The following is a 22,605-nucleotide window of genomic DNA, read 5'->3' as shown; positions in this document are numbered from 1 at the left end:
GGGAATCGGGGAGACCGGGGTTAGTGGTTTAGCTGGGAGTCTTACACACACGCGGGCTCCTAGGCAGGAGGTAGTGGCTAAGATCAGATTTGACACTTGGGTGGAACTTCCAGCTGGACGCTCCAGTCTGGACCGGGTGAGTAGGCAGGGCTCCGTTGGTAGTGGGCGTGGTATGGCGTGGTGGGGCGTGGTGGGGCGTGGCGGGGGCTGTGCTGAGCCTGGCAGACTCTGATCTTAGGTCCCCAAGCCACTCTCTCCAGTGAAGGCCGCAGCCTTCTAGCTCCACGTTTGTGTCTGCTTAGCCCTGCAGCCCAGGATACCATGGCGCTGCGTGTGGCAGCGTTCGACCTTGACGGAGTGCTGGCCCTTCCCTCTCTCGCAGGCGCCCTCCGACGCGCCGAGGAGGCCCTGGCGCTGCCCAGGTAAGGGAACCCGCGCGCTAGGTCTGTGTCACAAGTAGGCAGTCCCCAGCCGCCTGGTGTCCTGCCCACACATCCAGCTCAGGTTTCAAATTGCTTTCCTGGTGAGCTTGGGCAAGATCAAAATCATTGTCTGGTACTAAATACCATTGCCCTTCTAAATGCTAAGTAATTAAGCTTTGTTAAAAACCTCAAAATTGCCCTTTGCAAAAGGAGGCGATACTAAACTATTTGCTACGGGGTTAATTCTGTTGAACCTGGTCTTTAAAATGCTCGCTGAGACTTACAAGAAAGCTCTGTCCAAAGGCCAGCATTACACGAGGGCCAGCGCAGTAGTAATTTAGAGAAATGGCCCCCAGCCCGAGGAAGTGAGGAGCTGGGAGGCACTCGCTGACACCAAAAGTAATGGCTCAGTTTCAAATGGCAGAGGGAGGAAGCAGGGGCCTGTAGAAAAAAAAATGTCTAGAAAAAATATATCAAAATATCCAGACAAGCTGCTGGAGGCTTGTCTGGCTGCAGTTAAGAACATTTGATTTCCCACACCCATGTCAGATGGCGCCAGGGGATCTGACGCCCCCTTCTGGCCTCCTAGGGAGCCTGTACTCACAGATGAAGACACAAACACATATAATATAAAAAGTAATAGAATATTTATGGTTGTGAGCCTAGCCTTTAACGGCTGAGCCATCTCTCCAGTGAGTTCGAGGCCAGTCTCGTCTACAAGAGCTAGTTCCGGGACAGGCACCAAAGCTACAGAGAACCCTGTCTCAAAAAACCGAAAAAAAAAAAAAAAGTAATAAAATAAGTATTTTAAAGATCCAGACGTTACTAATGGTACGTGAGCTCATGAATATTTTCCCCTCTACGTTTCTCTTTCCATTCACAAGCGTTTTATAAACAGAAAGGAGGAAAGCATATTTATTTTTTAAAAGTTAAAAAGGAGCTGGGCGGTGGTGGCGCACGCCTTTAATCCCAGTACTCGGGAGGCAGAGGCAGGTGGATCTCTGTGAGTTCGAGGCCAGCCTGGTCTACAGAGCTAGTTCTAGGACAGGCTCCAAAGCTACAGAGAAACCTTGTCTCGAAACACAAAACAAAACAAAAAAGTTAAAAAGGACGAAAGGTCACTCCGGTAGGACTCAAAGGAAAGAAGGAAGGGGTCATTCCACCCCTGAGAGGAAGAAGCATAGTGGCAGCCTGTGATCTGGAAATCTGCCTCATTTGATGAATCTAGAATTCTTATGACATCAACAGGGCTTATCTTTTATACTATATAAATCATGTAAGCCAACCCAAAGGAGACTCAATGTCTAGAACAGCAATTCTCAACCTGTGGGTCACGACCATTGAAAAACACATATTTCTGATAGTCCTAGGAACTGAGACACCGCTCAATGGCATAATTCCAGGTAGGAAATCACAGCAAAAATAATTTTATGGTTGGGGGTCACCACCACATGAAGAGCTGTATAAAGGGTTGCAGCCTTAGGAAGGTTGAGAAGCAGGCACCTTCTCAGATGTAGAGACTGGGGTGTGGCGGGGAGATTCCCTCGGTGGCTCTGGGAGCAGTATTCCTTCACCCAGTGCAGGTTCCTCCCTCTCTGCATCCCTGTGCCTTTGTGTCTCCCCTGGCTGCTCTTCTAGAAATGTGTCTGTCTAGGGTGAATAAATAAGATGCACCAGCAGCTGAGAAGCAAAAACAAACAAGAGATTACAAAGTGCACCATCAGGTGGCCACACTGCAGTTAAGTAGAATTTGACAGAGAACCATATTTGAAAATGAAAAGCCATCCACCTCCAAGCTGTGCTTGCCCAATGGGAGTTATAAGAAAGGAATGATTAGTTTGCTTCCAAGAAGTTTGTGCATGCGTGGGTGTCATTTTTGTGTGAGGGGATGGATGGATGCTTTGTGTGGAGGGGTGCGGGTGTGCGCTTAACCTGTCTTTCTTGTCAACCATCCGAAGAGACATTGCCTTTTCTTAGGAATCTCAAGTGAAGATTAAATTAGCTTCTATGGAAAGTGGATGGGCAGCTGTGCTTTTGATACACCTTTGTTTACAGAAGCTCTCCCTGTCTGCAGTGGTGCCCTGAGCAATACCATTGGATGGCACCCTCACACAGTTCCTTTGTGACCGTGGTTACGGTTGTTCTCGGGTGCCCTAGAATAGGTTATGACAAAACTAGCCACACGTGGGAGGTCAGAGTGCAAGCGATGCGTTTGTTTACTCATCAGATGTGCGAGCTAATCTGGTAGCAAATGAAGAAAAAGCGTCTTCCACACCCTGGGTATTTTCAGCATGCTTGCCAGCAAATGTAACGACTCCTCCCACACAGGCCACCAAAGTTCATGCTGACAGCCGTGCCCTGAGAAGTACCAAGTTCTTGGGAATTTTCTTGTGTCTCTTATTGTGTTTTGTTTATGTTGTATATTGTGGGTGTTTTGTCTGTGTGTATACCTCTGTATTATGTGCATGCCTGGTGCCCATGGGGGCCAGAAGAGGGCGTCAGAACCTTTTGAACGGGAGCCCCAGATGGAACTGAACCACCATGTGGGGGCTGAGACTCTAACCAGGTCCTCTGGATGAGCAGCTGATGCTCTCCAGCCCCTCTCGTATCTCTTGATTCACCAGTTTCATTTTTTGTCATGAGCCTTTCACTATTCACTGCCTTGATGAAGCATTCTGTCTGTTTGTTTGTTTTGTTTTTCGGGATGGGTTTCTCTGTAACTTTTAAGCCTGTAAGGCCACTCGCTCTGTAGACCAGGCTGTCCTGAACTCATAGAAATCAACCTGCCTGTGCCTTCTGAGTGCTGGGATTAAAGGCGTGCACCACCACCGCAATCTTAAAATACAGTGCTCAGGGGCCAGCGAGATGATTGAGCTGACAGAGGTGCTCGCCACCAAACACAACAACCTGAATTCCATCCCCAGGACCCACGTGGTGGGGGGAGAGAACTGACTCCCTCGGGTTGCCCTCTGACCCATACATGTGCCCTGTGGCATGAGTGTGCAAGTACACACACATATGCATAAATAAATGTAATAAAAATTGTGCTCATGTTTTCCAATGGTAAGAATAGTCTTGTTTTGTCAAATTGCTTCTACTTCAAAATAAGCCCTGCTTGCTCTTGCTGTATAAATGTAGCAATGTCCTCTTGCAGTCACGCTTTTCCTATGTGTTCTTCTTTAGTCAATCCCCGATTTTCAGGCAGGAATAAGTCATTTTAGTTTCTTCTTCTTGGTCATATAATACAGCTATCTGCTTACCTGTCACTGTGAGTTTCCTAAGGATGGGATTGTTATTTTCCCGTCTTTTACATCACAGGTAACACACAGCCTTGCACATCCTAGGTGTCTAATAAAAGCTTGTGGCACCTAACTGCACTCTGGTTTTTAAAACTTCAGCACAGCTGCTAAAGGGTCTGGGGAATCTCACTAAGGAGACGGCAATGCTATGTCACAGGAGTGAGGTGACATTTGCATCGCTTTGACTTTACTATGCATTATTGAATAACATGTTAAAAACATGTAAATTTGATGTCAATTGTACCTTAATAAGATTGTTCAGAAAATATTATGTCCAAAGCACAACAGAAACCGTTACTATTACGAGGAAGCTGGACAAGGCCACAGATCTCAGACACATGTCTTTTATAGATACTCAGAGGTGATGATTTTACCTGAAAGAGGGTTAATCTTCTTTTAAAAAAGATACTCCACTATAATCAAAAACAAAATTCTTAAGTAGGAGATAATCGTTCTCACACTTGGGGATGGTAAATGTCTGCAAAGGACTTGGCATTGCAACTGATAACAGGTGAAGTATGTCCATTAATCAGGGCTGCCAACAGTTCAGACTGGCTGGGTTAGTAGGAGAGCATTCTGGAAGGGTAGAAGGCCAAGACCAAGGTTTCAGAAAAGTTGATCTTCTCGTTGTTTTTCTTTTGCTGTGATAAACACCATGGCAACCAGCAGCTTGGGGAGGAAAGGGCTTGTTTAGCTTACTTGTTTGGTGATGGTTACAGCTCATCACCTAGGAAAGCCAGAATGAGAACTCAACAGGAGCTTGGAGACAGGAACTGGCTCACAAACAGTGGAGGAATGCTGCTTACTGGCTTGCTATTCTTGACTTTCTCAGCTGCTGTTCTTATTCAGCCCAGGGATGGTCTTCCTACAGTGGGCTGGACTCTCACACATCAATCAATAATCAAGAAAATGCTCCACAGACCTGGCAACAGGTCAGTCTGATGGAGACAGCTCCTCGACTGAAATGTTCTCTACCCAGATGTGTCTAGATCTGTGCCAGTTTGGCAAAAGCGAATTATGACAGTTTCGTCTACCCCATGTCAATGTTGACGCACAAGCATGTCCCTTTGAGTAATACCCATTTCGTGGCTTGTACCCAAGATCTCCGTGTTAATATTACAATATAAAATGTAGTATGACTTTTGAAAGTCCCATAGTCTTCAAATCTTTCAACACTTAAAAGTTCAAGATCTTTTTTAAAAATCAAGAGATTTCTTAACTGTGAGCTCCTATAAAGTTAAAAAAAAACTTACATATTTTCTTATTCCAAGAGAGAAGAACCAGAGTACAGTATAATCAGATCAAAGAAAACACAAATTCCAACAGTGTAAAGAGTTCAGTCTCTGACATCTGGGACTCACTCATGAGCTCCTGGGCTCCCGTGGGTTTAAACACTCTTCTTCCCCAGTGCTGGCAGACGGAGCACACACAGTTTGTCTCAGGCTCAGGTTGGCTCCACTGCACACCCATCACTGTCCTAGGCGGGTGTAGCATGGTCCAGGTACTTCTAATATGCTGGCGCCTCTACTACAGTGGAGGCTGGTCTCCCTGCTGACCCTGCCACACAGTACTGAGGCTGAGTTGTTTTCATGGCCCCTTTAATCCTGCAGCTTTTATGTCATCAAAACTAATACCATCTGGGAGACTCTTACACACTGCCAGGCTTGGTTGCCAGTATGAGATGCAGCCTTGCCCTTTCCTGCCCCCAGTAAAAGCTTCTGAGTACTAACCCTGATGAAATACCTCCCAGAAGATTTAACCTCAGTGATTCTGGTCTCCTGTTAATCATATCTGATTCTTCAGCCCCAACTGACCAGAAACCACAGATTCTTAATCCAAAATATCATTCTATATTCGTGACAGTTGGTTCCCTCCAACAAATCTGTCCTTGACTTGAAGCTAGCACCATCTCTGTGTGCATCTGTGTCTAAATAACCTCTTTTTATTAGAATACCAATTGTGTTAAATTAGGACCTCATTAACTTCATTATCACTTTAAAGATTCCATCTCCAAATATAGCCCCATTGTGAAGTACTGGAAGGTAAAACTTCAGCATGGGAATTTTGAAGGTGAGCTACTTCAGACCTTAACACAAGAAATATTTTTAGAAATGAGAGATTAAGATAAAGTGGGAACTATATGTACATAATAAATTCCAGGAAAAAAAATTTGTTCCTTTTGAAAAATGCGAGCTAAGGATGGTTTCATGTGGACAAACATGACCTTGGCTTACCTCTTCTTGTCTTTCTGACAATAGTTTGTCTGTGAATGTAAATGGCGGCTAGTGATGGTGATATTCCTTGTGTCTTCCAGAGGCTTCCTGATAGACGTCTTCCAGAAGAAATCCCCAGAAGGACCCAATGAGGAACTCATGAGAGGGAAGATCACTTTCTCCCAGGTGAGGGCACACTGTGTGGACCCCTTTGGGAGGCTCAATGCTTTACTGAGTTTCCACCTGGCCTTCAACTCACCATGGGCAAGGTCATGTTTTCTTAAGTCACCCCCCCCCCGCAACCCCCTATAACTTACAAAACAGCAAGACACTGGACAGTGTGTTTTGGACCGCACTGTAGTCTGCCTGGGCCAACCTGAGGAACGTTTCAAGCCCTGAGGAACCGTGACAAGAAACTTGGCAACAAGAGCAGCTATTTCAAGACAGAGCCACTGAACCATTAACTCAATAACTATAGAGCAGGAAACTTTGGAGTCAGGGACTGGATTTGAATCTATAGGCCCTACTTACATGTCAAGACCACAGCAAGTTCCTTAACTTCTCGAAACCTCCGTTGCGTTATCAGTAAGATGCATGATGATACCACCCATGCCCAAGTGGTTGTGAAACCTGAGAATGCTTAGTGCAGAGTGTTTCACTCAGTCAGTGCTCAGTAAAAGAGCTGGTCCTGGTGCTAAATTCTCAATTACTTTATAATTAGATAGAGTCTCAATTTGTGTGTCTATAAAGAATCTGTTTATAAACCCACAGGTTTTTTTAAATCACCTTTTTGGAAAAACTATATTACTATAGACAATTATTATCTGATTAGAGAATTTGGGGACCATTTCATTAAAAAAGAAAGATCATAAGAGACAGAGGACCAAAAAGTTTGCTGCAAGATAGTGTCTTCCATATATGACAGGGAAGCTGTAGCCATGAAATCTCCATATAACTGCCTAAACAAGACCATCGCAATGAGGTCATCAGTTGATATGCCATCATGGATGAGGAAAATCTTACAAGACCGCACCCCTAGATGAAGACTATAGACAATTAATGGCTGCTGAACAAGGCAGAATAGTTTTCTCCAGTGAGGAGACCCCTGATAGATTATCCAATCCCTGTGGTTAGTCCTAAACATCCATACACTCACACACACACACACACATGTATACATGCACACACATACACAAGCATATACATGTGTGCACACAACACACACATATAAACAAGCTATGCTAAATTAGAGGGAACAGAAGAAACACAGGAAGAGTTGGAGGAGTGAGGAGGAGGGGTGGAAATGCTGTGAATACAGTACCCTGAGATGAAATTTTCAAAATAAGATAATTGAATTTAAAAAGGACACAGAGCGTTATGAAAACCCCATGATGAAATCCATTACTTTGTGTGCCTACTTTCAAATTAATAAAAACAGAGAAAGAACAAGAGAGAGAGAGGTGGGGCTCACACTATGTGGTGTTGCTGAGAATATTGCAGTCAGTTAATCATACATGCATTTACATGCACACACACACACACACATCACAACATCACAACAACAAACAGTGAAGAACAGTTGTGCCAATGCCATGGGGAACAACTATTTCTGAAGATTTATCCAGTACAAACACCTTCAGTGGCATTGTTCAGAATAAGGAGGGGAATGCTGTGTATCTTCAGTGACATGGGATGGTTTGGGGTGAACTTCCAGCAGGCGGTTTAACATGCACCTGCTTCAGACTTCCTGAGCCGTTTCTGCTCATCTAGAAACTCACAGGGCTAGAAGTCTGAGAAATTGAATTATACCTGGACAAAGATGCCTAAATCTTGAATTGTCCTTTTAAAAAATTATCTTTGCTCAGGCGGTGGTGGCGCATGCCTTTAATCCCAGCGCTTGAGAGGCAGAGGCAGGCAGATCTCTGTGAGTTTGAGGCCAGCCTGGTCTACAAGAGCTAGTTCCAGGACAGGCTCCAAAGCTACAGAGAAACCCTGTCTTGAAAAACAAAAAAAAAATTATCTTTGGAAGTTGTTCTACTTTGCTTTCTACTATTGGGATAAACACCTTGACCAAAAGCAACTTGGGGAGGAAAGGGTTTATTTGGCTTACAGGTCACCATTCTTCACTGAGGAAAGTCAGGGCAGAAACTCAAACATAAGTAGGAACCTGGAGGTAGAAACAGAAGCAGAGACCATGAAGTGCTGCTACTTACTGGCTTATTCTCAGGGCCTACACCAGCTGCCTCTCCTGTAGCACCTAGGGCCACCAGCCCAGAGGTGGCACTGGCTGAAGTGGGCAGGACCCTCTCACATCAATCATTAATCAAAAATATGCCCCACAGATTTGCACACAGGCCAGCCTGATGGACGGATTTTCTTACTGAGGTTCCCCCCCTTCCCAGATGACCTAGTTGGTCTCAAGTTGACAAAAACAAAAAAACAAAACAAAACAAAAAACAACCAACCAGTGCAGAAGTGAGCTTGGACTCTTCACTTCATTTGTGTGCAGGATGAGAACAGAAGGGTGCACCCAATGTAGCTCTGGCCACGATTTCCAAACTGAACACACTCATACTTTAGCACCAGGTCAAAACACATGGGGAGCATAGTGGGACCCTCTCTCTATGTTCCTATGGACACGACCTTTCCACAAGCAGCTGCTGCCTCAGTCCTAACCTCCATCGTTCTTGTCTGTGCTAGCATCTGGACAAAGGGAACTTTGCTATTTGGCATATTTCGCTTGGCTTTGTCTATGTGGTGTTCATAGATGCTATTGAAGGCATTAGCAATAGTTTATTCTTCAACTATTGGGCTCACTGGGGGTCCACTGTATGCATGTGCCCTACTCTGTGTATCTTGAGATTGCTGGGCTTCTGGGCAGATTTAGATTGAGAGTCTCATGAATAGCGTAGCAGTGGGGTATTATACTGTGATTCATTCTGCAGTGAGATTACTCGGGCTCTGTTGTAGCTTAGGCTGCTATTGTAAAGAAACTGCAGGAGACTGGGTGACTCAAATATCAGGTTTTCATTTCTTAATCTTCTAGAGGCTAGAAAACCCAAGGTACCTGGGGAGGGTGCTCTTTCTGGATTCCAGTAAACCCTCTTCCTCCTGTATCCTAGTAGGAGAAATAGCAAGCTCCCCTATCTTTTTAGGGTTCCATGCATGGAGAATCTACTCTTATGACTCAGTCATCTCCCAAAGCCCAGACCTCCAGATAATATACACTGAAGGTTAAGACTTCAACACACTCATTTTTAGTGGGATGAAGACATTTAGTCCGTCATAAACTGCCATAGTAAAATGCCTCCGACTGAGTAGCTGAAACAAACTGAAAAGTTCTAGATTAGAATTACAAAGGGATTGGTTTCTTCTGGGGTTTCTTTTTGTGGACAGCCAGTTTCTCGCTGTATCAATGCATGGTTTTCCCTCTGTGAATTAGCTTTATGTTGCTAGAATAAAATATCGGAGGCAATTAACTTACAAAGGGAAAATATTTATTTATCTCACAGAGAAGAGTCCAGTCCAAGACTGGACAGCTCCATAGTGCTGGGCATCTGGTTTAGGCTGCACAGCTTATGGACCAGTTAGGAGAGAGAGGGTGGGCAGTTGCCAGCCTACCATCCCTAGCAGAGGCTCCCAATCACATAAGGACCTCTCACCCCCATATCTCCCAAAGGCACCAATAATGCAGCCCTTTGGATCAAACTTGGAGGCTAGTACTGCTATTAAATGATAGCATCACGGCCTCTTCTGATCCCCTTCTCTAAGGTTGTACACCTTATTGAGTTAGAGTTCATCCTAGTGACCTCATTTTGCCTAAACCTCGTCTTTAAAGCCGTTGTCCCCCAAAGTCATATTCTAAGATTCAAGGACTTCAATGTTCCGGTTTTGAGAGGACATTGTTTGTTCAGACCATATCAGTAGTCACGAGTGTAGTTTCTCTTTGAAGGCTGGCTGTTATTTTAATGTCTGTGAACTGTGGCAGGCTTTCTTTTGGGTCACCAACCAGCTCCCAGATCATCACATGGAGACTTATTATTAGTCATGTGCCACGCACCACACCCCCTCTCTGTGCTCTATGCGCTAGAACCCAGTTCACGAGCTTCGGGCAAGGGGCTGGAGGTTGAGGAAACACACACAGAGACAGACAGACACACGGATGTCCAATCGCTGGTACAAGAGCCCCTCTTTAATAGCACCATGGAGGCTTAAATACACTGCAGTCAATGGCCAACAGGTGAACATCCCATCCTCTGATCCTCTAGGCAAAACACAGCTTTTAGTAACTTCCATTAGAAGGCTCTAGCAGGGAAGAGCAGCTGAAGGCCAGGACTTAATTGGTCCCAATAGTCATGAATGCTTGCCCTAGCCTAGGCTTATTTCTGGCTAGTTCTTTTGACTTAAATTAACCTGGTTCTCTTTATCTACCTTGCACCTCAGGTCTTTGCTTTATGTCTTACTTTCCTTTTTTCTCCAGTGTCTGGCTGGTTGGCAGATGTCTGGTTTCTGGCCCCAGGCATGTCCCTCTTTCTCCCTCATTCTCTTCTTCTTCTTCTTCTTCTTCTTCTTCTTCTTCTTCTTCTTCTTCTTCTTCTTCTTCTTCTTCTTCTTCTTCTTCTTCTTCTTCTTCTTCTCTCTTTCTCTCTCGAAACTAGATTTCTCCTTCTACTTATTCTCTCTGACACATATCACTCTCTTGCATAGCTGTTTACCATTCAACTTTTTTATTAAGCCAATCAGGCGCCTTAGGCAGGCAAGGTGAAGCAGCAACATGTCTTTTCATAATTAAACAACTGCAGTATAAACAAATGTAACATATCTTTTCATCATTGAACAAATGCAGCATAAACAAATATAACACACCTTTGCCTACTTACCATCTATTTCACAACATTCTCCCATTTGTATGTTAAGCTTCTGACCACTCACAGGAAGTGCAGCCCTTCAGGAAGAGATTGGAAAAGGGACCCTAGAGGATTACTTAGGTCCTTCTCCTTTGAGCAAAGTGAGCGGCAGCACCGTCTATGAAACAGACACCATTCTGTCTGCATCTTGACTTTGACCGTCACAGACTTCAGAATTGGGGGGAAGGAGTTTAGCCAGCTTCTGAGCTCCCCAGTTCCTGTTATTCTAGTGCAGCCCACCTGTGTCCTTTCTCTCGGGGAGCTTGCTCTTAGGATTGGAACGCACACATTTCAACTTCATGGTGCTTCTGAGCCTTCTCCAAGGCTGCAACCACTGACCCTGCTTACCTCCCACATCTGTTTGCTTTACAGTGGGCACCACTCATGGAAGAGAGCTGCAGGAAGCACTCCAGCGCCTCTGGAACCAGCCTACCTGAGGATTTCTCCATAAGTCAAATATTCAATCAAGCCATGGCAGCAAGAAGCATCAACCGCCCCATGCTCCAGGCGGCTATTGCTCTCAGAAAGAAAGGTAAGAGACTCTATGCTGCCCATTCCATGCGTGGCCTGGCTACACCAGAGCCCTGGGAGAGCTGAGGTTAGAACACAGCTAAGTGTCTCAAGGTCACAGATCTGACACACCCTTAAAGCAAGCCTCCAGAACCAGCGTTACTACTCGAGAAAACTCTTACTAACTAGCTTACTCTTAGGATCCCTGGGAAATGATATAATTTTATATATTAAAGCAATGATCAGTTACTGCTTTATGAACAAAATTCTATCCTTTCATTGTTACTAATTACTATCAATAATTATCCAAATGGCCAAACTTCTGCCACAGATTTTAAAATGAGGCTTTTAAGCAACTCTGATTTTTCCAGTCTTTGGGTGTCAGAGTCGTGCTATGAACTGGTGTGAGTTGAGATGATGTCATACGGTCTAAGATGCGAAGTCACATCCATGCATGGGCAGGCATTTTATTGTAGTGCCTGCCTCTTCTTCGTGAGCATCAGTGAAACTACCGCATCAGACTTATGTCTTTGTGGTCAAGACATCTGACTCAGTCCATCTGTGCTGCTGTAACAGAAGACCTGGGATTAGAGAGTTTACAAAGGAGCACAAGATCAAGAGGGCTGTATCTGTGAGGGTCTTCCTGCTATGTCTCATCTGGCTGGGAAAGAGAAGGGCAGAACACAGTGTGAATGCCTGAAAGACAAGATATTCACCTGCAGCTCCCATTATGTTACAACAAGCACTGGTTTCCGTCATGAAGGTGGAGCTCTCGTGACCCAGCTATTTTGTTAGACCTCTGCCCACTAGCACTATGACAGTAGAAATTGAGTTTGCAACGCGAGCTTTTAGGAGACACAGTCAAGCCATAGCCCATCCCACATCCAGAGCTCTTCGCTCACCATAGGCTCATCTGTCTCGCTTCCATTACCTCCTGTTTCTTGCTTGTCTGTGTAGACAGAGCCAGGGGATGATGCATCTCTGTCTTTGTTTCTCCAGTTTTGACATGGGAATTCAGTTCACAATGCTCAGGGCAGGCATTTTTGTTTTTGTAGAGGGCACAAGGTCTTTGCGCTCACAGATAAGCACTAGGGGAACCAAGAGTGTTAAACACACAAGGTTGTCTCTTCACAGGAGGATGAATACCTCTTCTCTGCCCAGAAAGCTGGGAATGAATGTAGTTAATAGCCTGGTGGTCTGTGCCGTCTGTAGGGTCCGGCCACACTTGAGTCCCCCAAACTTATCCTTATCTCAGCCACGTGGACCCCTTTGAGGCGTCCAGAATATGGCTCCCTATAGCTGATCCCTTCCCTGGCAACTCCCTCTCCCTGCTCAGGATTCACAACCTGCATCGTCACCAACAACTGGCTGGATGACAGTGACACGCGAGGCAGCTTGGCACAGATGATGTGTGATCTGAGCCAGCACTTCGACTTCCTGATCGAGTCCTGTCAGGTCGGGCTGATAAAACCCGAGCCTCAGATCTACAAGTTTGTACTGGAAACCCTGAAGGCCCAACCCAATGAGGTGAGTAGACACTCCCTTTTCAGGGGAAAGGGTTGTCACAGAGATCTTGCAACAGGGGACTGATGGAGCTGACAGACTGGGGTGCACTTGAGGCCTGGAAGCCTGGTCTTAGGCCCATTCCTCTTGTGTCAGGAGGGATGCTTTTGACCATAGCTCAGTCTAGAACGTACCATTGGTGTGGCCCTTTGTGCGGTGTCAATACCATCAGATGATGTTAGAGCAGCTTCCCACATTTACTAAGGAAGAAACAGAGGCCTCGGGAGACTTGGCCAAGAACACAAAGCTAGTGATTGGGAGTGGGTCTCCTTCTGCCATAGTCTCCCTGTCCAAGAATCCGGGCCTACTTGAATCCTTCTGTTTATTAAGGGTCCTGAGAGTCACACTGCTGAAACGCTGTATTATGCTCACCTCCTCTCATCTTAAAGGCTGACTGGACTAAGGTCCCTCTCCTTCACGTACTGTCCATTCCTCCTGCTGGACCCACCTCACAAGATGCTCAAAACAAACCTAGAGCCCCATCCCTGAGGAGATTGTCCCTGGAGCCATTCACAGGTGTTTCCTTCTGATGTTCTGCTCACTCGAGATGCTTCCTCTGGCTGATGCTCGTACTGTTTGGGTCCAGGTTGTTTTCCTAGATGACTTTGGGAGCAATCTGAAGCCAGCCCGAGAAATGGGGATGGTCACCATCCTGGTCCGTGACACAGACACGGCTCTGAGAGAACTGGAGAAGGTCACAGGGACACAGGTAACTTTATGTCTGAGCAGGGTCTGACTTCCTGCTGTCCTTCTGTAGTGTTTGGGGAGAAGACAGCAAGGAGACCGAGGTGCTCTCTCATTCCTCTGTGAGGAGATCAGAGGCATTAGGTACGTTCAGAATGGTGTGGAGCCCAGTCCATCTGCTACCAAACTCTTCCATTTAAAAAAAAAGCCAAAACCTTGTCCCATTAAATAACGACTCACATGGCCCCCAATCTACACTCTGCTTCTTGTTTCTATGAGTCTGATTTCCAGGTGCCTCTGATACGTAGACTCACACAGTGTGTGACTTCTCATTTCTAGCATGTTTCCCCTTTGGTGTAATGCCCTTAAGATTCATCTAGAGTGTAGCATAACCCGGATGGGACTCACTTTCTGAGCTGTTCTCTCTGACAAGGGGGACTAGATTCCAGAGTTTAAGCCCCCCACTTTGGAGGACAGCTTTCTGAGGTGGGCCCATCTACACTCGAGATAGCAGGTGTAGCTTGTGCAGTCAGGGCTCAGTCAGGAGGAGACTGACTGGCCCATGTGCTCAGTAGCTCATCCTCTGCTATTGATACTTTGGGAACTGACACCAGTAAGGTAAAGAAGGGAGTGTTCTGGAACTTTCCTCCTTACATAGATGTTATCCAAAGACAGGTCCAGGGTCTCTAGTGGACAAGGACAAGGCCCAGGACACAGGCTGTTACGGGATGGGCTCTCAGAAATTCATATACTGAAACGGCAATGCCCAGTATCTCAGAATGTGATTGGATTTGGACGCAGAGCCTTAGAAGAGGTGATTAAGGCAACAGAAGACCAGAAGGGAGAACAGCAACCTAATATGACATGGTCCTTTCATGTAAGAAGCAGAAACTAGGGCTGGAGAGATGGCTCAGTGGTTAAGAGCACTACCTGCTCTTCCAAGGGTCCTGAGTTCAATTCCCAGCAACCACATGGTGGCTCACAACCATCTGTAACGAGAGCTGGTGCCCTCTTCTGGTGTGCAAGAATACATGCAGGCAGAACACTGTATAAATAATAAATAAATAACATTAAAAAAAAAGAAGTAGAAACTAAGCCACAGGCCCCCAGAGGGACACATGAGGTTACAGAGGGCGATAGCTATCTATAAACATTAAGTCAGGTCTCAGGAGAAACTAACTGGCCCCGTTAACACCTTTCATCTAAGACCTCTGTCCTCCCAAACTGAGGAGAGAGCAGTCTGTTGTTGACAATGCCCAGTCCTTGGAACTCTACGGTGGGAACTTGAACAACAGTTTAAGACAGGCACAGAGTTGGGCTGCAGCTGACTGAAGAGAGACCCCCTTCTGACAGAGCATCACAGAGAGGCAGCGGCTATGCCTAGCCTGTGCCTAGGCTTTCTGAGGACTTCTGTGAAGCATGGACTGAATCCATAAAGATTTCTAAGTCTGTGTTTCTCTGGCTCATATAACGTTCATTTTGGAGCCCCAGGGCCTTTCTGGAATATAGCCAGTCATTAGAGGGCCTACTTCCTCCACTGGAGGCTTTCAAAATCACACACGATGCCCAGTTGAAAGATGGGAGATGAGGTGCTGTAGAGAGTCTATGAGGGTTTTCTTGGCTTAACCAGGGGGCCATGTACTGCTGTCTGCATTCCATTGGCCAGAACTCAGTCACAAGACTCCATGGACTGAGACAACCCATGGAGTCCAGCCATGCCCGAACTGGAGGGGATTGGTTCATGAGGACCACCAGGACGCATTCAGGAGGGGTGGCAGAGGTGATGTCTGGGGTCTCACACTGTGCCCATCATATTTTCAGTTTCCTGAGACCCCTCTGCCAGTCCCCTGCAATCCAAATGATGTCAGCCATGGGTATGTAACCGTGAAGGTAAGTCAGCCACGTTTTCTCTGACCACTTAAAACGGTATGTGGAATAGCGAGGGCCGTGTATGCGGAATAGCGAGAGCCGTGTATGCGGAATAGCGAGGGCCGTGTATGCGGAATAGCGAGGGCTGTGTATGCGGAATAGCAAGGGCCATGTATGCAGAATAGCAAGGGCCGTGTATGCGGAATAGCGAGGGCCATGTATGTGGAATAGCAAGGGCCGTGTATGCAGAATAGCAAGGGCTGTGTATGCGGAATAGCGAGGGCCGTGTATACGGAATAGCGAGGGCCGTGTATGCGGAATAGCGAGGGCCATTGAGTCGTCAGTGCACAGATAGGAAAACAGAAGAGAACAAAGCATGGTGAGTGACCGAGCCCTTGTTGCAGCATTCATGTCTTCTGATGGGCCAGGACTCTGTCCTGTGACCACATCACTATTGCCAGGGGGAGGCATGTCTAGAAAATGCCAGCATGTACCAGGGAGAAGGGATAATGCAGACGTTAAAAGCCCTCAGGGTCATCTTGCCAACAGAGTCACCCTAAAGGACTGTACAAACAATTCCTATTTGAGAAGCAGACCTCTGGGGAGGGGAGACGGCTCAGTGAGTAGAGCACTTACTGTGTAAAACACAGAGCTAGGCATGACGGTGTATGTTTGCATGACGGTGTGTGTTTGCCATCACAGTCGCTGGGAGGCAGAAACAAACAGATCCCTGGGGCTTGGTGAGCAACAAGGATAACCTGTTTAGTGAGGTTCTGTCTCAAGCAAATTAAAGTTAAGTAAATACAGTAGACAGCTCTAGAAAATGTGTCTTAGTTACTACTCTGTTGCTGCGATAAAATACCATGATCAAGGCAACTTATAGCAGGCAGACATTGTTTGGGCTTACAGTTGCAGAGGGTTAGAGTTTTTGATAGTTGACAAAGGTAGGGCAGCAAGTGGCTGGAGCAGCAGTTGAGAGCTCACAGCTAGGTCCACAAGTGGGAGATGGAGAGAGCATGCTGGGAATAACCCAAACCTTCTGAAACCCTAAAGCTCACCCTCTGTAACACACCTCCTCCAACAAGGCCACACCTCCTAATCCTTCCCAAGCATTTCCACCTACTAGAGACCAATTAATTAAAAACATGGGCCTCTGGGGGGTTCTTGTCATTCAGATCACCACAGAAAGATACTCAAGTTGACCTCTGGGTGTCAAACATGCATACATGCATATGTTCTATCACATACATGCTCATACACCACACACACACACACACACACACACACACACACACACGAAGCAAATAGTTTCTCATAAAATAAACATAGTATTCTGCACATTGCCAAAGAGGAAGCTAAACTGTTTTGATTCTGTTTGCTCCCAACTGCATAACCTTTTCACGTTGCAGAGAAAACTGCCTGGCGTGTCACCCACATGGGTCACTCACAGTCCCCAGCCATTGTTACCTAGCCTTTGGGTCTCAAGTTGAGGTGGCTGGGTCAGGCAAGGTCTGGATGTCCCTTGCAATGGCTTCTGGAATACCTGTTCTGCCTACCCTGGCATCAAGGTTATTATCACTCCCGACTCTCTTTCACAGCCTGGGAGCCGTCTGCATTTCGTGGAGATGGGCTCTGGCCCTGCCGTGTGCCTCTGCCATGGGTTTCCTGAGAGCTGGTTTTCTTGGCGGTACCAGGTAAGGGAAACTGTGGAAGGTGCTCCCCAGTCAGGGTGAGGAGAGAGAGATGCTGTGGGCTAGCGTGGGGTGTTGTGGACGAATCATCTGCAAATTGGGACCACAAGGCCTCAACAGCCTTGGGGCCATACTGATCCTGCGGCCACTTACTGAGGACATTCTTCACCTCTTGCTGGGAAATCTTAGTAATGAGCACAGAAATTTGCAAGGGCTTTGTCAGAAAGGATATTCTGCCCAATGTGGCTTTGCTGCAGTGTACAACCCCGCCACTGCCCATGGCAGTTTTATGAGATGGGCTTCTTCTCTCTCCATGGGAAGGGGACTAATGGGTACCACATGGCACTTTGGGTGGATCCATTCACAAGAGAGAGGGAGGAAGGGATGCAAACAAGGAGACTAGCGAAGGACTGGTGAAGCCACAATGCCAGGCCCTTGGACTGTTTTGTTTTTCAGATCCCCGCTCTGGCCCAGGCAGGCTTCCGGGTTCTGGCTTTAGACATGAAAGGCTATGGTGACTCATCATCCCCTCCAGGTGAGCTGACTGTCCTATAGACGTCCTGTGTTGTCATGCTTCTCTGTTTGGCATCTCTAGCGCCCCTGAGCTCTCTAGCGCCCCTGAGCTCTCCAGCCCCCTGAGCTTGCTCTGTTCAGGTTGAGCACATCTGTGAGGCCCTGATCCTCTCCTGCAGTGTTCTGTCTCTTTGGGCTTGGGTTACAGCTGCTCTGTACACTCTGAGGGACCCAGGAGGCCCACAGGCTCCAGCCAGAAGCAACCCTCTGCTGGTCATTCGGGATGTGGAACAAACCATCTATTTCTAGAAAGGTTTTCCTCTACCTAGCTGAAAGACCAGATTCAGCTCCTCAGTGTTTCTTCCCCTCTGCCCTGGCCACACCCATTCTCCACGTGAAGGTGGCTGCTGATGCCTCGTGTCAGTGGGCTCACAGATAGCTACCCTTTCACGACTGGCGGATCTCATCTAGTATGGTGACTTCAGTGTTTATCGGATTGCAGCACCTCCTCTCTTTCAGGATGAATGTTCTCACAGAGTACAAACCACCATCTGCCTGTGACCAAAGAATACCAGATTACCTCATCTTTTGGCTACTTTGAATAGCACTGCTCTGGACATGGGCGTGTGCACAGCACCTGCACACCCCTTCCTTCCGTTCTTTAGAACTGCTGGATTCTGCAGCACTTGTAGGTCAGATCTGAGCCCTATATGGCTGCAGAACCCAAGAGTAAACTTTATATAGCCTCTCAACCCTGAGGCCATTTGTAGGGTTCTGAGCATTTTTTTTCCTGGTAGGAAGAGTTCTTCATTCTTATCAGGTTCAAATGAGTCCTTAGTCCAGAGGTCTGCAGAGCCCAGGTGCGGAGACAGGGGCATGATGCAGCCAGACATGAACACAGCTCCTCCAGAAGACAGTGGTGCAGTTGACAGCTGGGCTCCCTAAGCTGCTTCTCACACCCTCTAACTCCAGTGACCACATCTGGCATGGCGGGCTCCTGTAGCTGAAGCCTGCTGACCTAGGCTGGGGCTTTGGCCACTCACTGAACCACCCTCCAGGTCCCTTGACATGTTGTCCTGGAGTGCATGGCGGGTCATTCCCTAAGTGTGGCAATGTCGGCTCAGTGACTCTTGCCTCCTGGATGACACGAAACTGGAGCGTAGACTCAAGGGTGGCTTTCTCTGTAGAGCCCAGGGAAATCTGCTCTTCAGTGTTGGTGATGAGAATACTTGCTTTTAACTTAGCTCAGGAAAGTCGGCCAAGAATGACACCGCAACGTCACATTCTCAGTAGAGCTTATGAAACGTGAAGGATTAGAACTTTTATTGATTGATTTTGTTATTTTTCTGACATTTCCGCCATTTGGATTTTTTTTTAAATCTCTTTTTCTTTGTGCTCACTGGAATCGCTGTGATTGGTTTTAAAAAGAGCCACTTACTCCCCAAGCAGTCTTCAAGGGCGTTGCAGCCCTTATCAAAAGTTCAATGGCTTCTTTTCCCCTAAGACAGGGATTTGCTGTATAACTCAGTTGGCCTTAAATTCACTCCCTGGCTCCGCCTCCCAAGTGCTCCATGGCATACTTTTAGACTAAAATAAGAGATTCTACAATTCATGCAGAACAACACAAATCCACAATGAAATGAATGCATTTTGAGAAAAAGAACAAAGATGAAGGGATTTGAAATCAAATGTTGTGATTTCAAATACTATTCCAAGTTCACAGAACTTAAGCGGTGTGATATCAGAATGGAGACAGAGGTCCAGACAAGAAGAGCAGATTAAAGAGCTTGGAAGTAAATACACACACACACATACACACACACGCGCGTGCGCGCGCACACACACACACACACACACACACACACACACACACACACACACACACACACTGTTAACCAGTCTTTGACAAGGGTGCCAGGACCACACCTCAAGGAGGACCTAGGTCTTCAATAGTGACAGTAAGGAACACCCAACAAAATCAAGTTGGGCTTTTCTCTTTTGTGATATTCAATACCCAACTCAAAATAGACTTAAAAAGTAAACAGAATCAATGTATTGGGAGGGTTTTACGGCTTTTGGTTTGTTTGTTTGGGTAAAAGGAACTTTTGTTTGTAAATTTAAAAAATCACATTATATATCTCTGTTGTGTGTGTGTGTGTGTGTGTGTGTGTGTGTGTGTGTGTGTGTGTGTGTGTTTTAAGACAGAGTCTCTTTAAATAGACCAGGAGAGCCTTAAATTCACAGAGATCTGCCTGTTTCTATCTCCTTAATACTAGGGATTATAGGTATCTACAAACATGCCTGGCATTTATTTATTTATTTGTTTGTTTATTCATTCATTCATTTCTAATTACAGAGATAGAGGAATATGCCATGGAAGTGTTATGTAAGGTAAGAAACCTCTTCAGTAGCACCTACAATGCCGTTTCCATCCTGAGTTTCTCCCTGGCCTAAGCCGGAAATTTGGGTGTCCATTTAAACCATAAGAAAGCACAATACACAGCCTTTGGTTATTGACTCTCAGTAAACATGAAGGTGATAATTCTAAATGTTGGCCAACATGCATGAAGCATAACGTGTGATTCCCAAATACAACTGGACAGCCTAAGGTTGCTGCCCAAGGTTGACAACCAGTAGACCTAGATTTGAAACCTTCCACTCTCCACTCTCCATCCAGTTCCGAGAGTCTTCAATCAGCAGCTCTGCGTGTAAACCATGGCTTCTCTGCCACAAAGCTCAAAGAAAAGCCCAGCTTTGAGGTTGGACTGTTCTCCTGCCTGTTTCCCAGCTGTGATTCTCCTCCTATTCCCGATCTTGCTCAGGTCTGCCCACCAAATTCCCAGTCACTGACTGTAGGAGCTTCTCGCACCCCACCACCACCCACTCACCTTATTTCTGCTGGAATGTGGTCTCAGCGGGTGCGTTGGGGTGCTTCACAGAACCGCGTTCCTGCATGGGGTCCTGAGACCAACACGAATGATGAGATGAAGAGAACAGTTCCTGTCCTTGTGTCTTTGATGTGTCACTAGTACATCCGCTACTACTAGAGACTAGCCCAGGAGACCTGATGATGAGAAAACCCACTATTCAAAGCAACCCCATCTATAGTACCTAAAGTGGGAACAGCTCAAACACCATCCGCTAATGAGTAGACGGGTTCTGTGCCACGATCCATGCCCCGGAAGGTTGCATGAAGAGCCATGGTGCAGTGGAGCACATCCCCTTGTGAGTGAATCTGGAAGCTACAACATCAAGCAGAAGCCAGTTACAAAGGCCGCATATCAATTAACTCCGTCTCTATGGAGTGTTCAGAACAGGCAATCCAGAGGGAGCTCAGATTAGTGGCTGCCAAGACACAGGGGAACGAGAAAAGAGAGTGGTGCTTGATGGGTTAAGCCTAAAGGGGAGTTTAAGACTTTTTTTTTAAAGATTTATTTATTTATTATGCATATAGTATTCTGTCTGCATGTATGTCTGTACACCAGAAGAGGGTACCAGGTCTCATTATGGATGGTTGTGAGCCACCATGTGGTTGCTGGGAATTGAACTCAGGACCTCTGGAAGAATAGCTAGTGCTCTTAACCACTGAGCCATCTCTCCAGCCTGGAAAGTTTAAAATGTTTATGGCAATGAAAACTTTCTAATGCTGTATGATGGTGATTGTTTCACAAGTCTGGTTATACTAAACCCACTGAAGTGTGGACTTTGGAGGGGCTAACTAAATGGTATGTGACTTATATTCATAATTCTCTTTTTAAAAAGTTGCCACAATAATTTAAACATAAAATTGTATTTAAAAAGATGACACTGGCTTCAAATACAAGGTTAGAAAAAAAAATGAAGTTAAGGCCCATAACACCGCTTGTCTTCAAGTGCCTGGAAAACCTTCTCATCATAACTCCCCAAATACTTTGCAAAACAATTTCCCTCAACCACAACTCCTAAATCTGGGTGGCAGTTCATCGCATAACCTTAGTTTTACCGAAGCTGGACTCTTCTCTTATTTAATTTTTAATTGACAAGTAATGTGTTTTGTCATGCATCACAAAACGTTTAATATCCTCTGCAGAACGGTCACATCTAGGTAACCGACAGAGGCGTGACCTCACACAGATGCATAACGAGGTGTTTTGATGTTTAATATCCGCTCTGCAATGATCACAGCTAGGTACCTGACAGAGGCATGACCTCATGCCATCATCATTTATGCTGACAGCACCTGACACTCACCCCACGGCTCTCAAGAATATGTCACCACTAATTTTAGTCACTTTGCTGTGGAGCAGGGCTCTTGAAGCCCGCCTCTCCCTCTCAGATTGTAATTATTTATCCCTTGATCAATCCCATGCTCATCCTCCTCATGTCCACTGTTTCTGCCTCTGCTAGCCGTCCTTCAACGCTGCTTCGTAGATAACTGCCCTAGACCTCGTGAGAATGAGCTCACACACTACCTGCCTCCTCCGTTGGCTCGTCTCATTTATAGCAGCACGTTCTCCATGTTGCTACAAATAACTTGATTCCACCCTTTTGTGTCTGACTTGTGCCCCTTTGTGTATGGGCCCCTAATTTTCTGCATTTTTCACCAACCGGGGGACACTTAGGTTGGTGCCATCTTTTGGCTTCCATGAATATGCTGCAATAAACATGAGTGGTTTTTATTTTAGATTGGGAGTCTGTGTTCTGCCCCATAAACCTCCTGCATGTTTATAGTCTTGAGATTCCAAATTGATAATTCTGGATGCAACATAGCAATAATATTTTTTAAAGTTCAGTGGTGTTTGGAGATGTGTCTACAGGTGGGATTTAACCGTTGTAGGTCATGCTCTCGGGTGTAAGATGAAGTGGCTGACTGGGGCTGTATGTTTTCCAAGGTTCCTTAAGATCCAAGAATGATTCTCAGCTCACAGAGTCTGGAGAGGACATTGCACTCACTG

General features: G+C 46.1%; 1 protein-coding gene across 2 annotated transcripts in view; it reads left to right on the top strand.

Annotated features, from left to right (window-relative positions):
- The first annotated feature begins 206 nt into the window (after positions 1 to 206).
- Ephx2 (epoxide hydrolase 2) overlaps positions 207 to 22,605 on the top strand; it is a 38,227-nt gene continuing 15,828 nt past the window's right edge. For both annotated transcript variants that reach the window (XM_075950096.1, XM_075950097.1), the window contains exons 1-9: positions 207 to 422; positions 6,036 to 6,120; positions 11,214 to 11,373; positions 12,688 to 12,878; positions 13,501 to 13,623; positions 15,420 to 15,488; positions 17,066 to 17,161; positions 17,615 to 17,693; positions 20,028 to 20,062. In XM_075950096.1, coding sequence (XP_075806211.1) covers positions 322 to 422; positions 6,036 to 6,120; positions 11,214 to 11,373; positions 12,688 to 12,878; positions 13,501 to 13,623; positions 15,420 to 15,488; positions 17,066 to 17,161; positions 17,615 to 17,693; positions 20,028 to 20,062 — 939 coding nt within the window. In that variant the 5' untranslated portion in view covers positions 207 to 321. The remainder of the gene's footprint in view (positions 423 to 6,035; positions 6,121 to 11,213; positions 11,374 to 12,687; positions 12,879 to 13,500; positions 13,624 to 15,419; positions 15,489 to 17,065; positions 17,162 to 17,614; positions 17,694 to 20,027; positions 20,063 to 22,605) is intronic.

The sequence above is a fragment of the Microtus pennsylvanicus genome, chromosome 15 (assembly GCF_037038515.1).
Source record: "Microtus pennsylvanicus isolate mMicPen1 chromosome 15, mMicPen1.hap1, whole genome shotgun sequence".
NCBI lineage: Eukaryota > Metazoa > Chordata > Mammalia > Rodentia > Cricetidae > Microtus > Microtus pennsylvanicus.
This window is presented reverse-complemented; position numbering and strand designations above follow the sequence as displayed.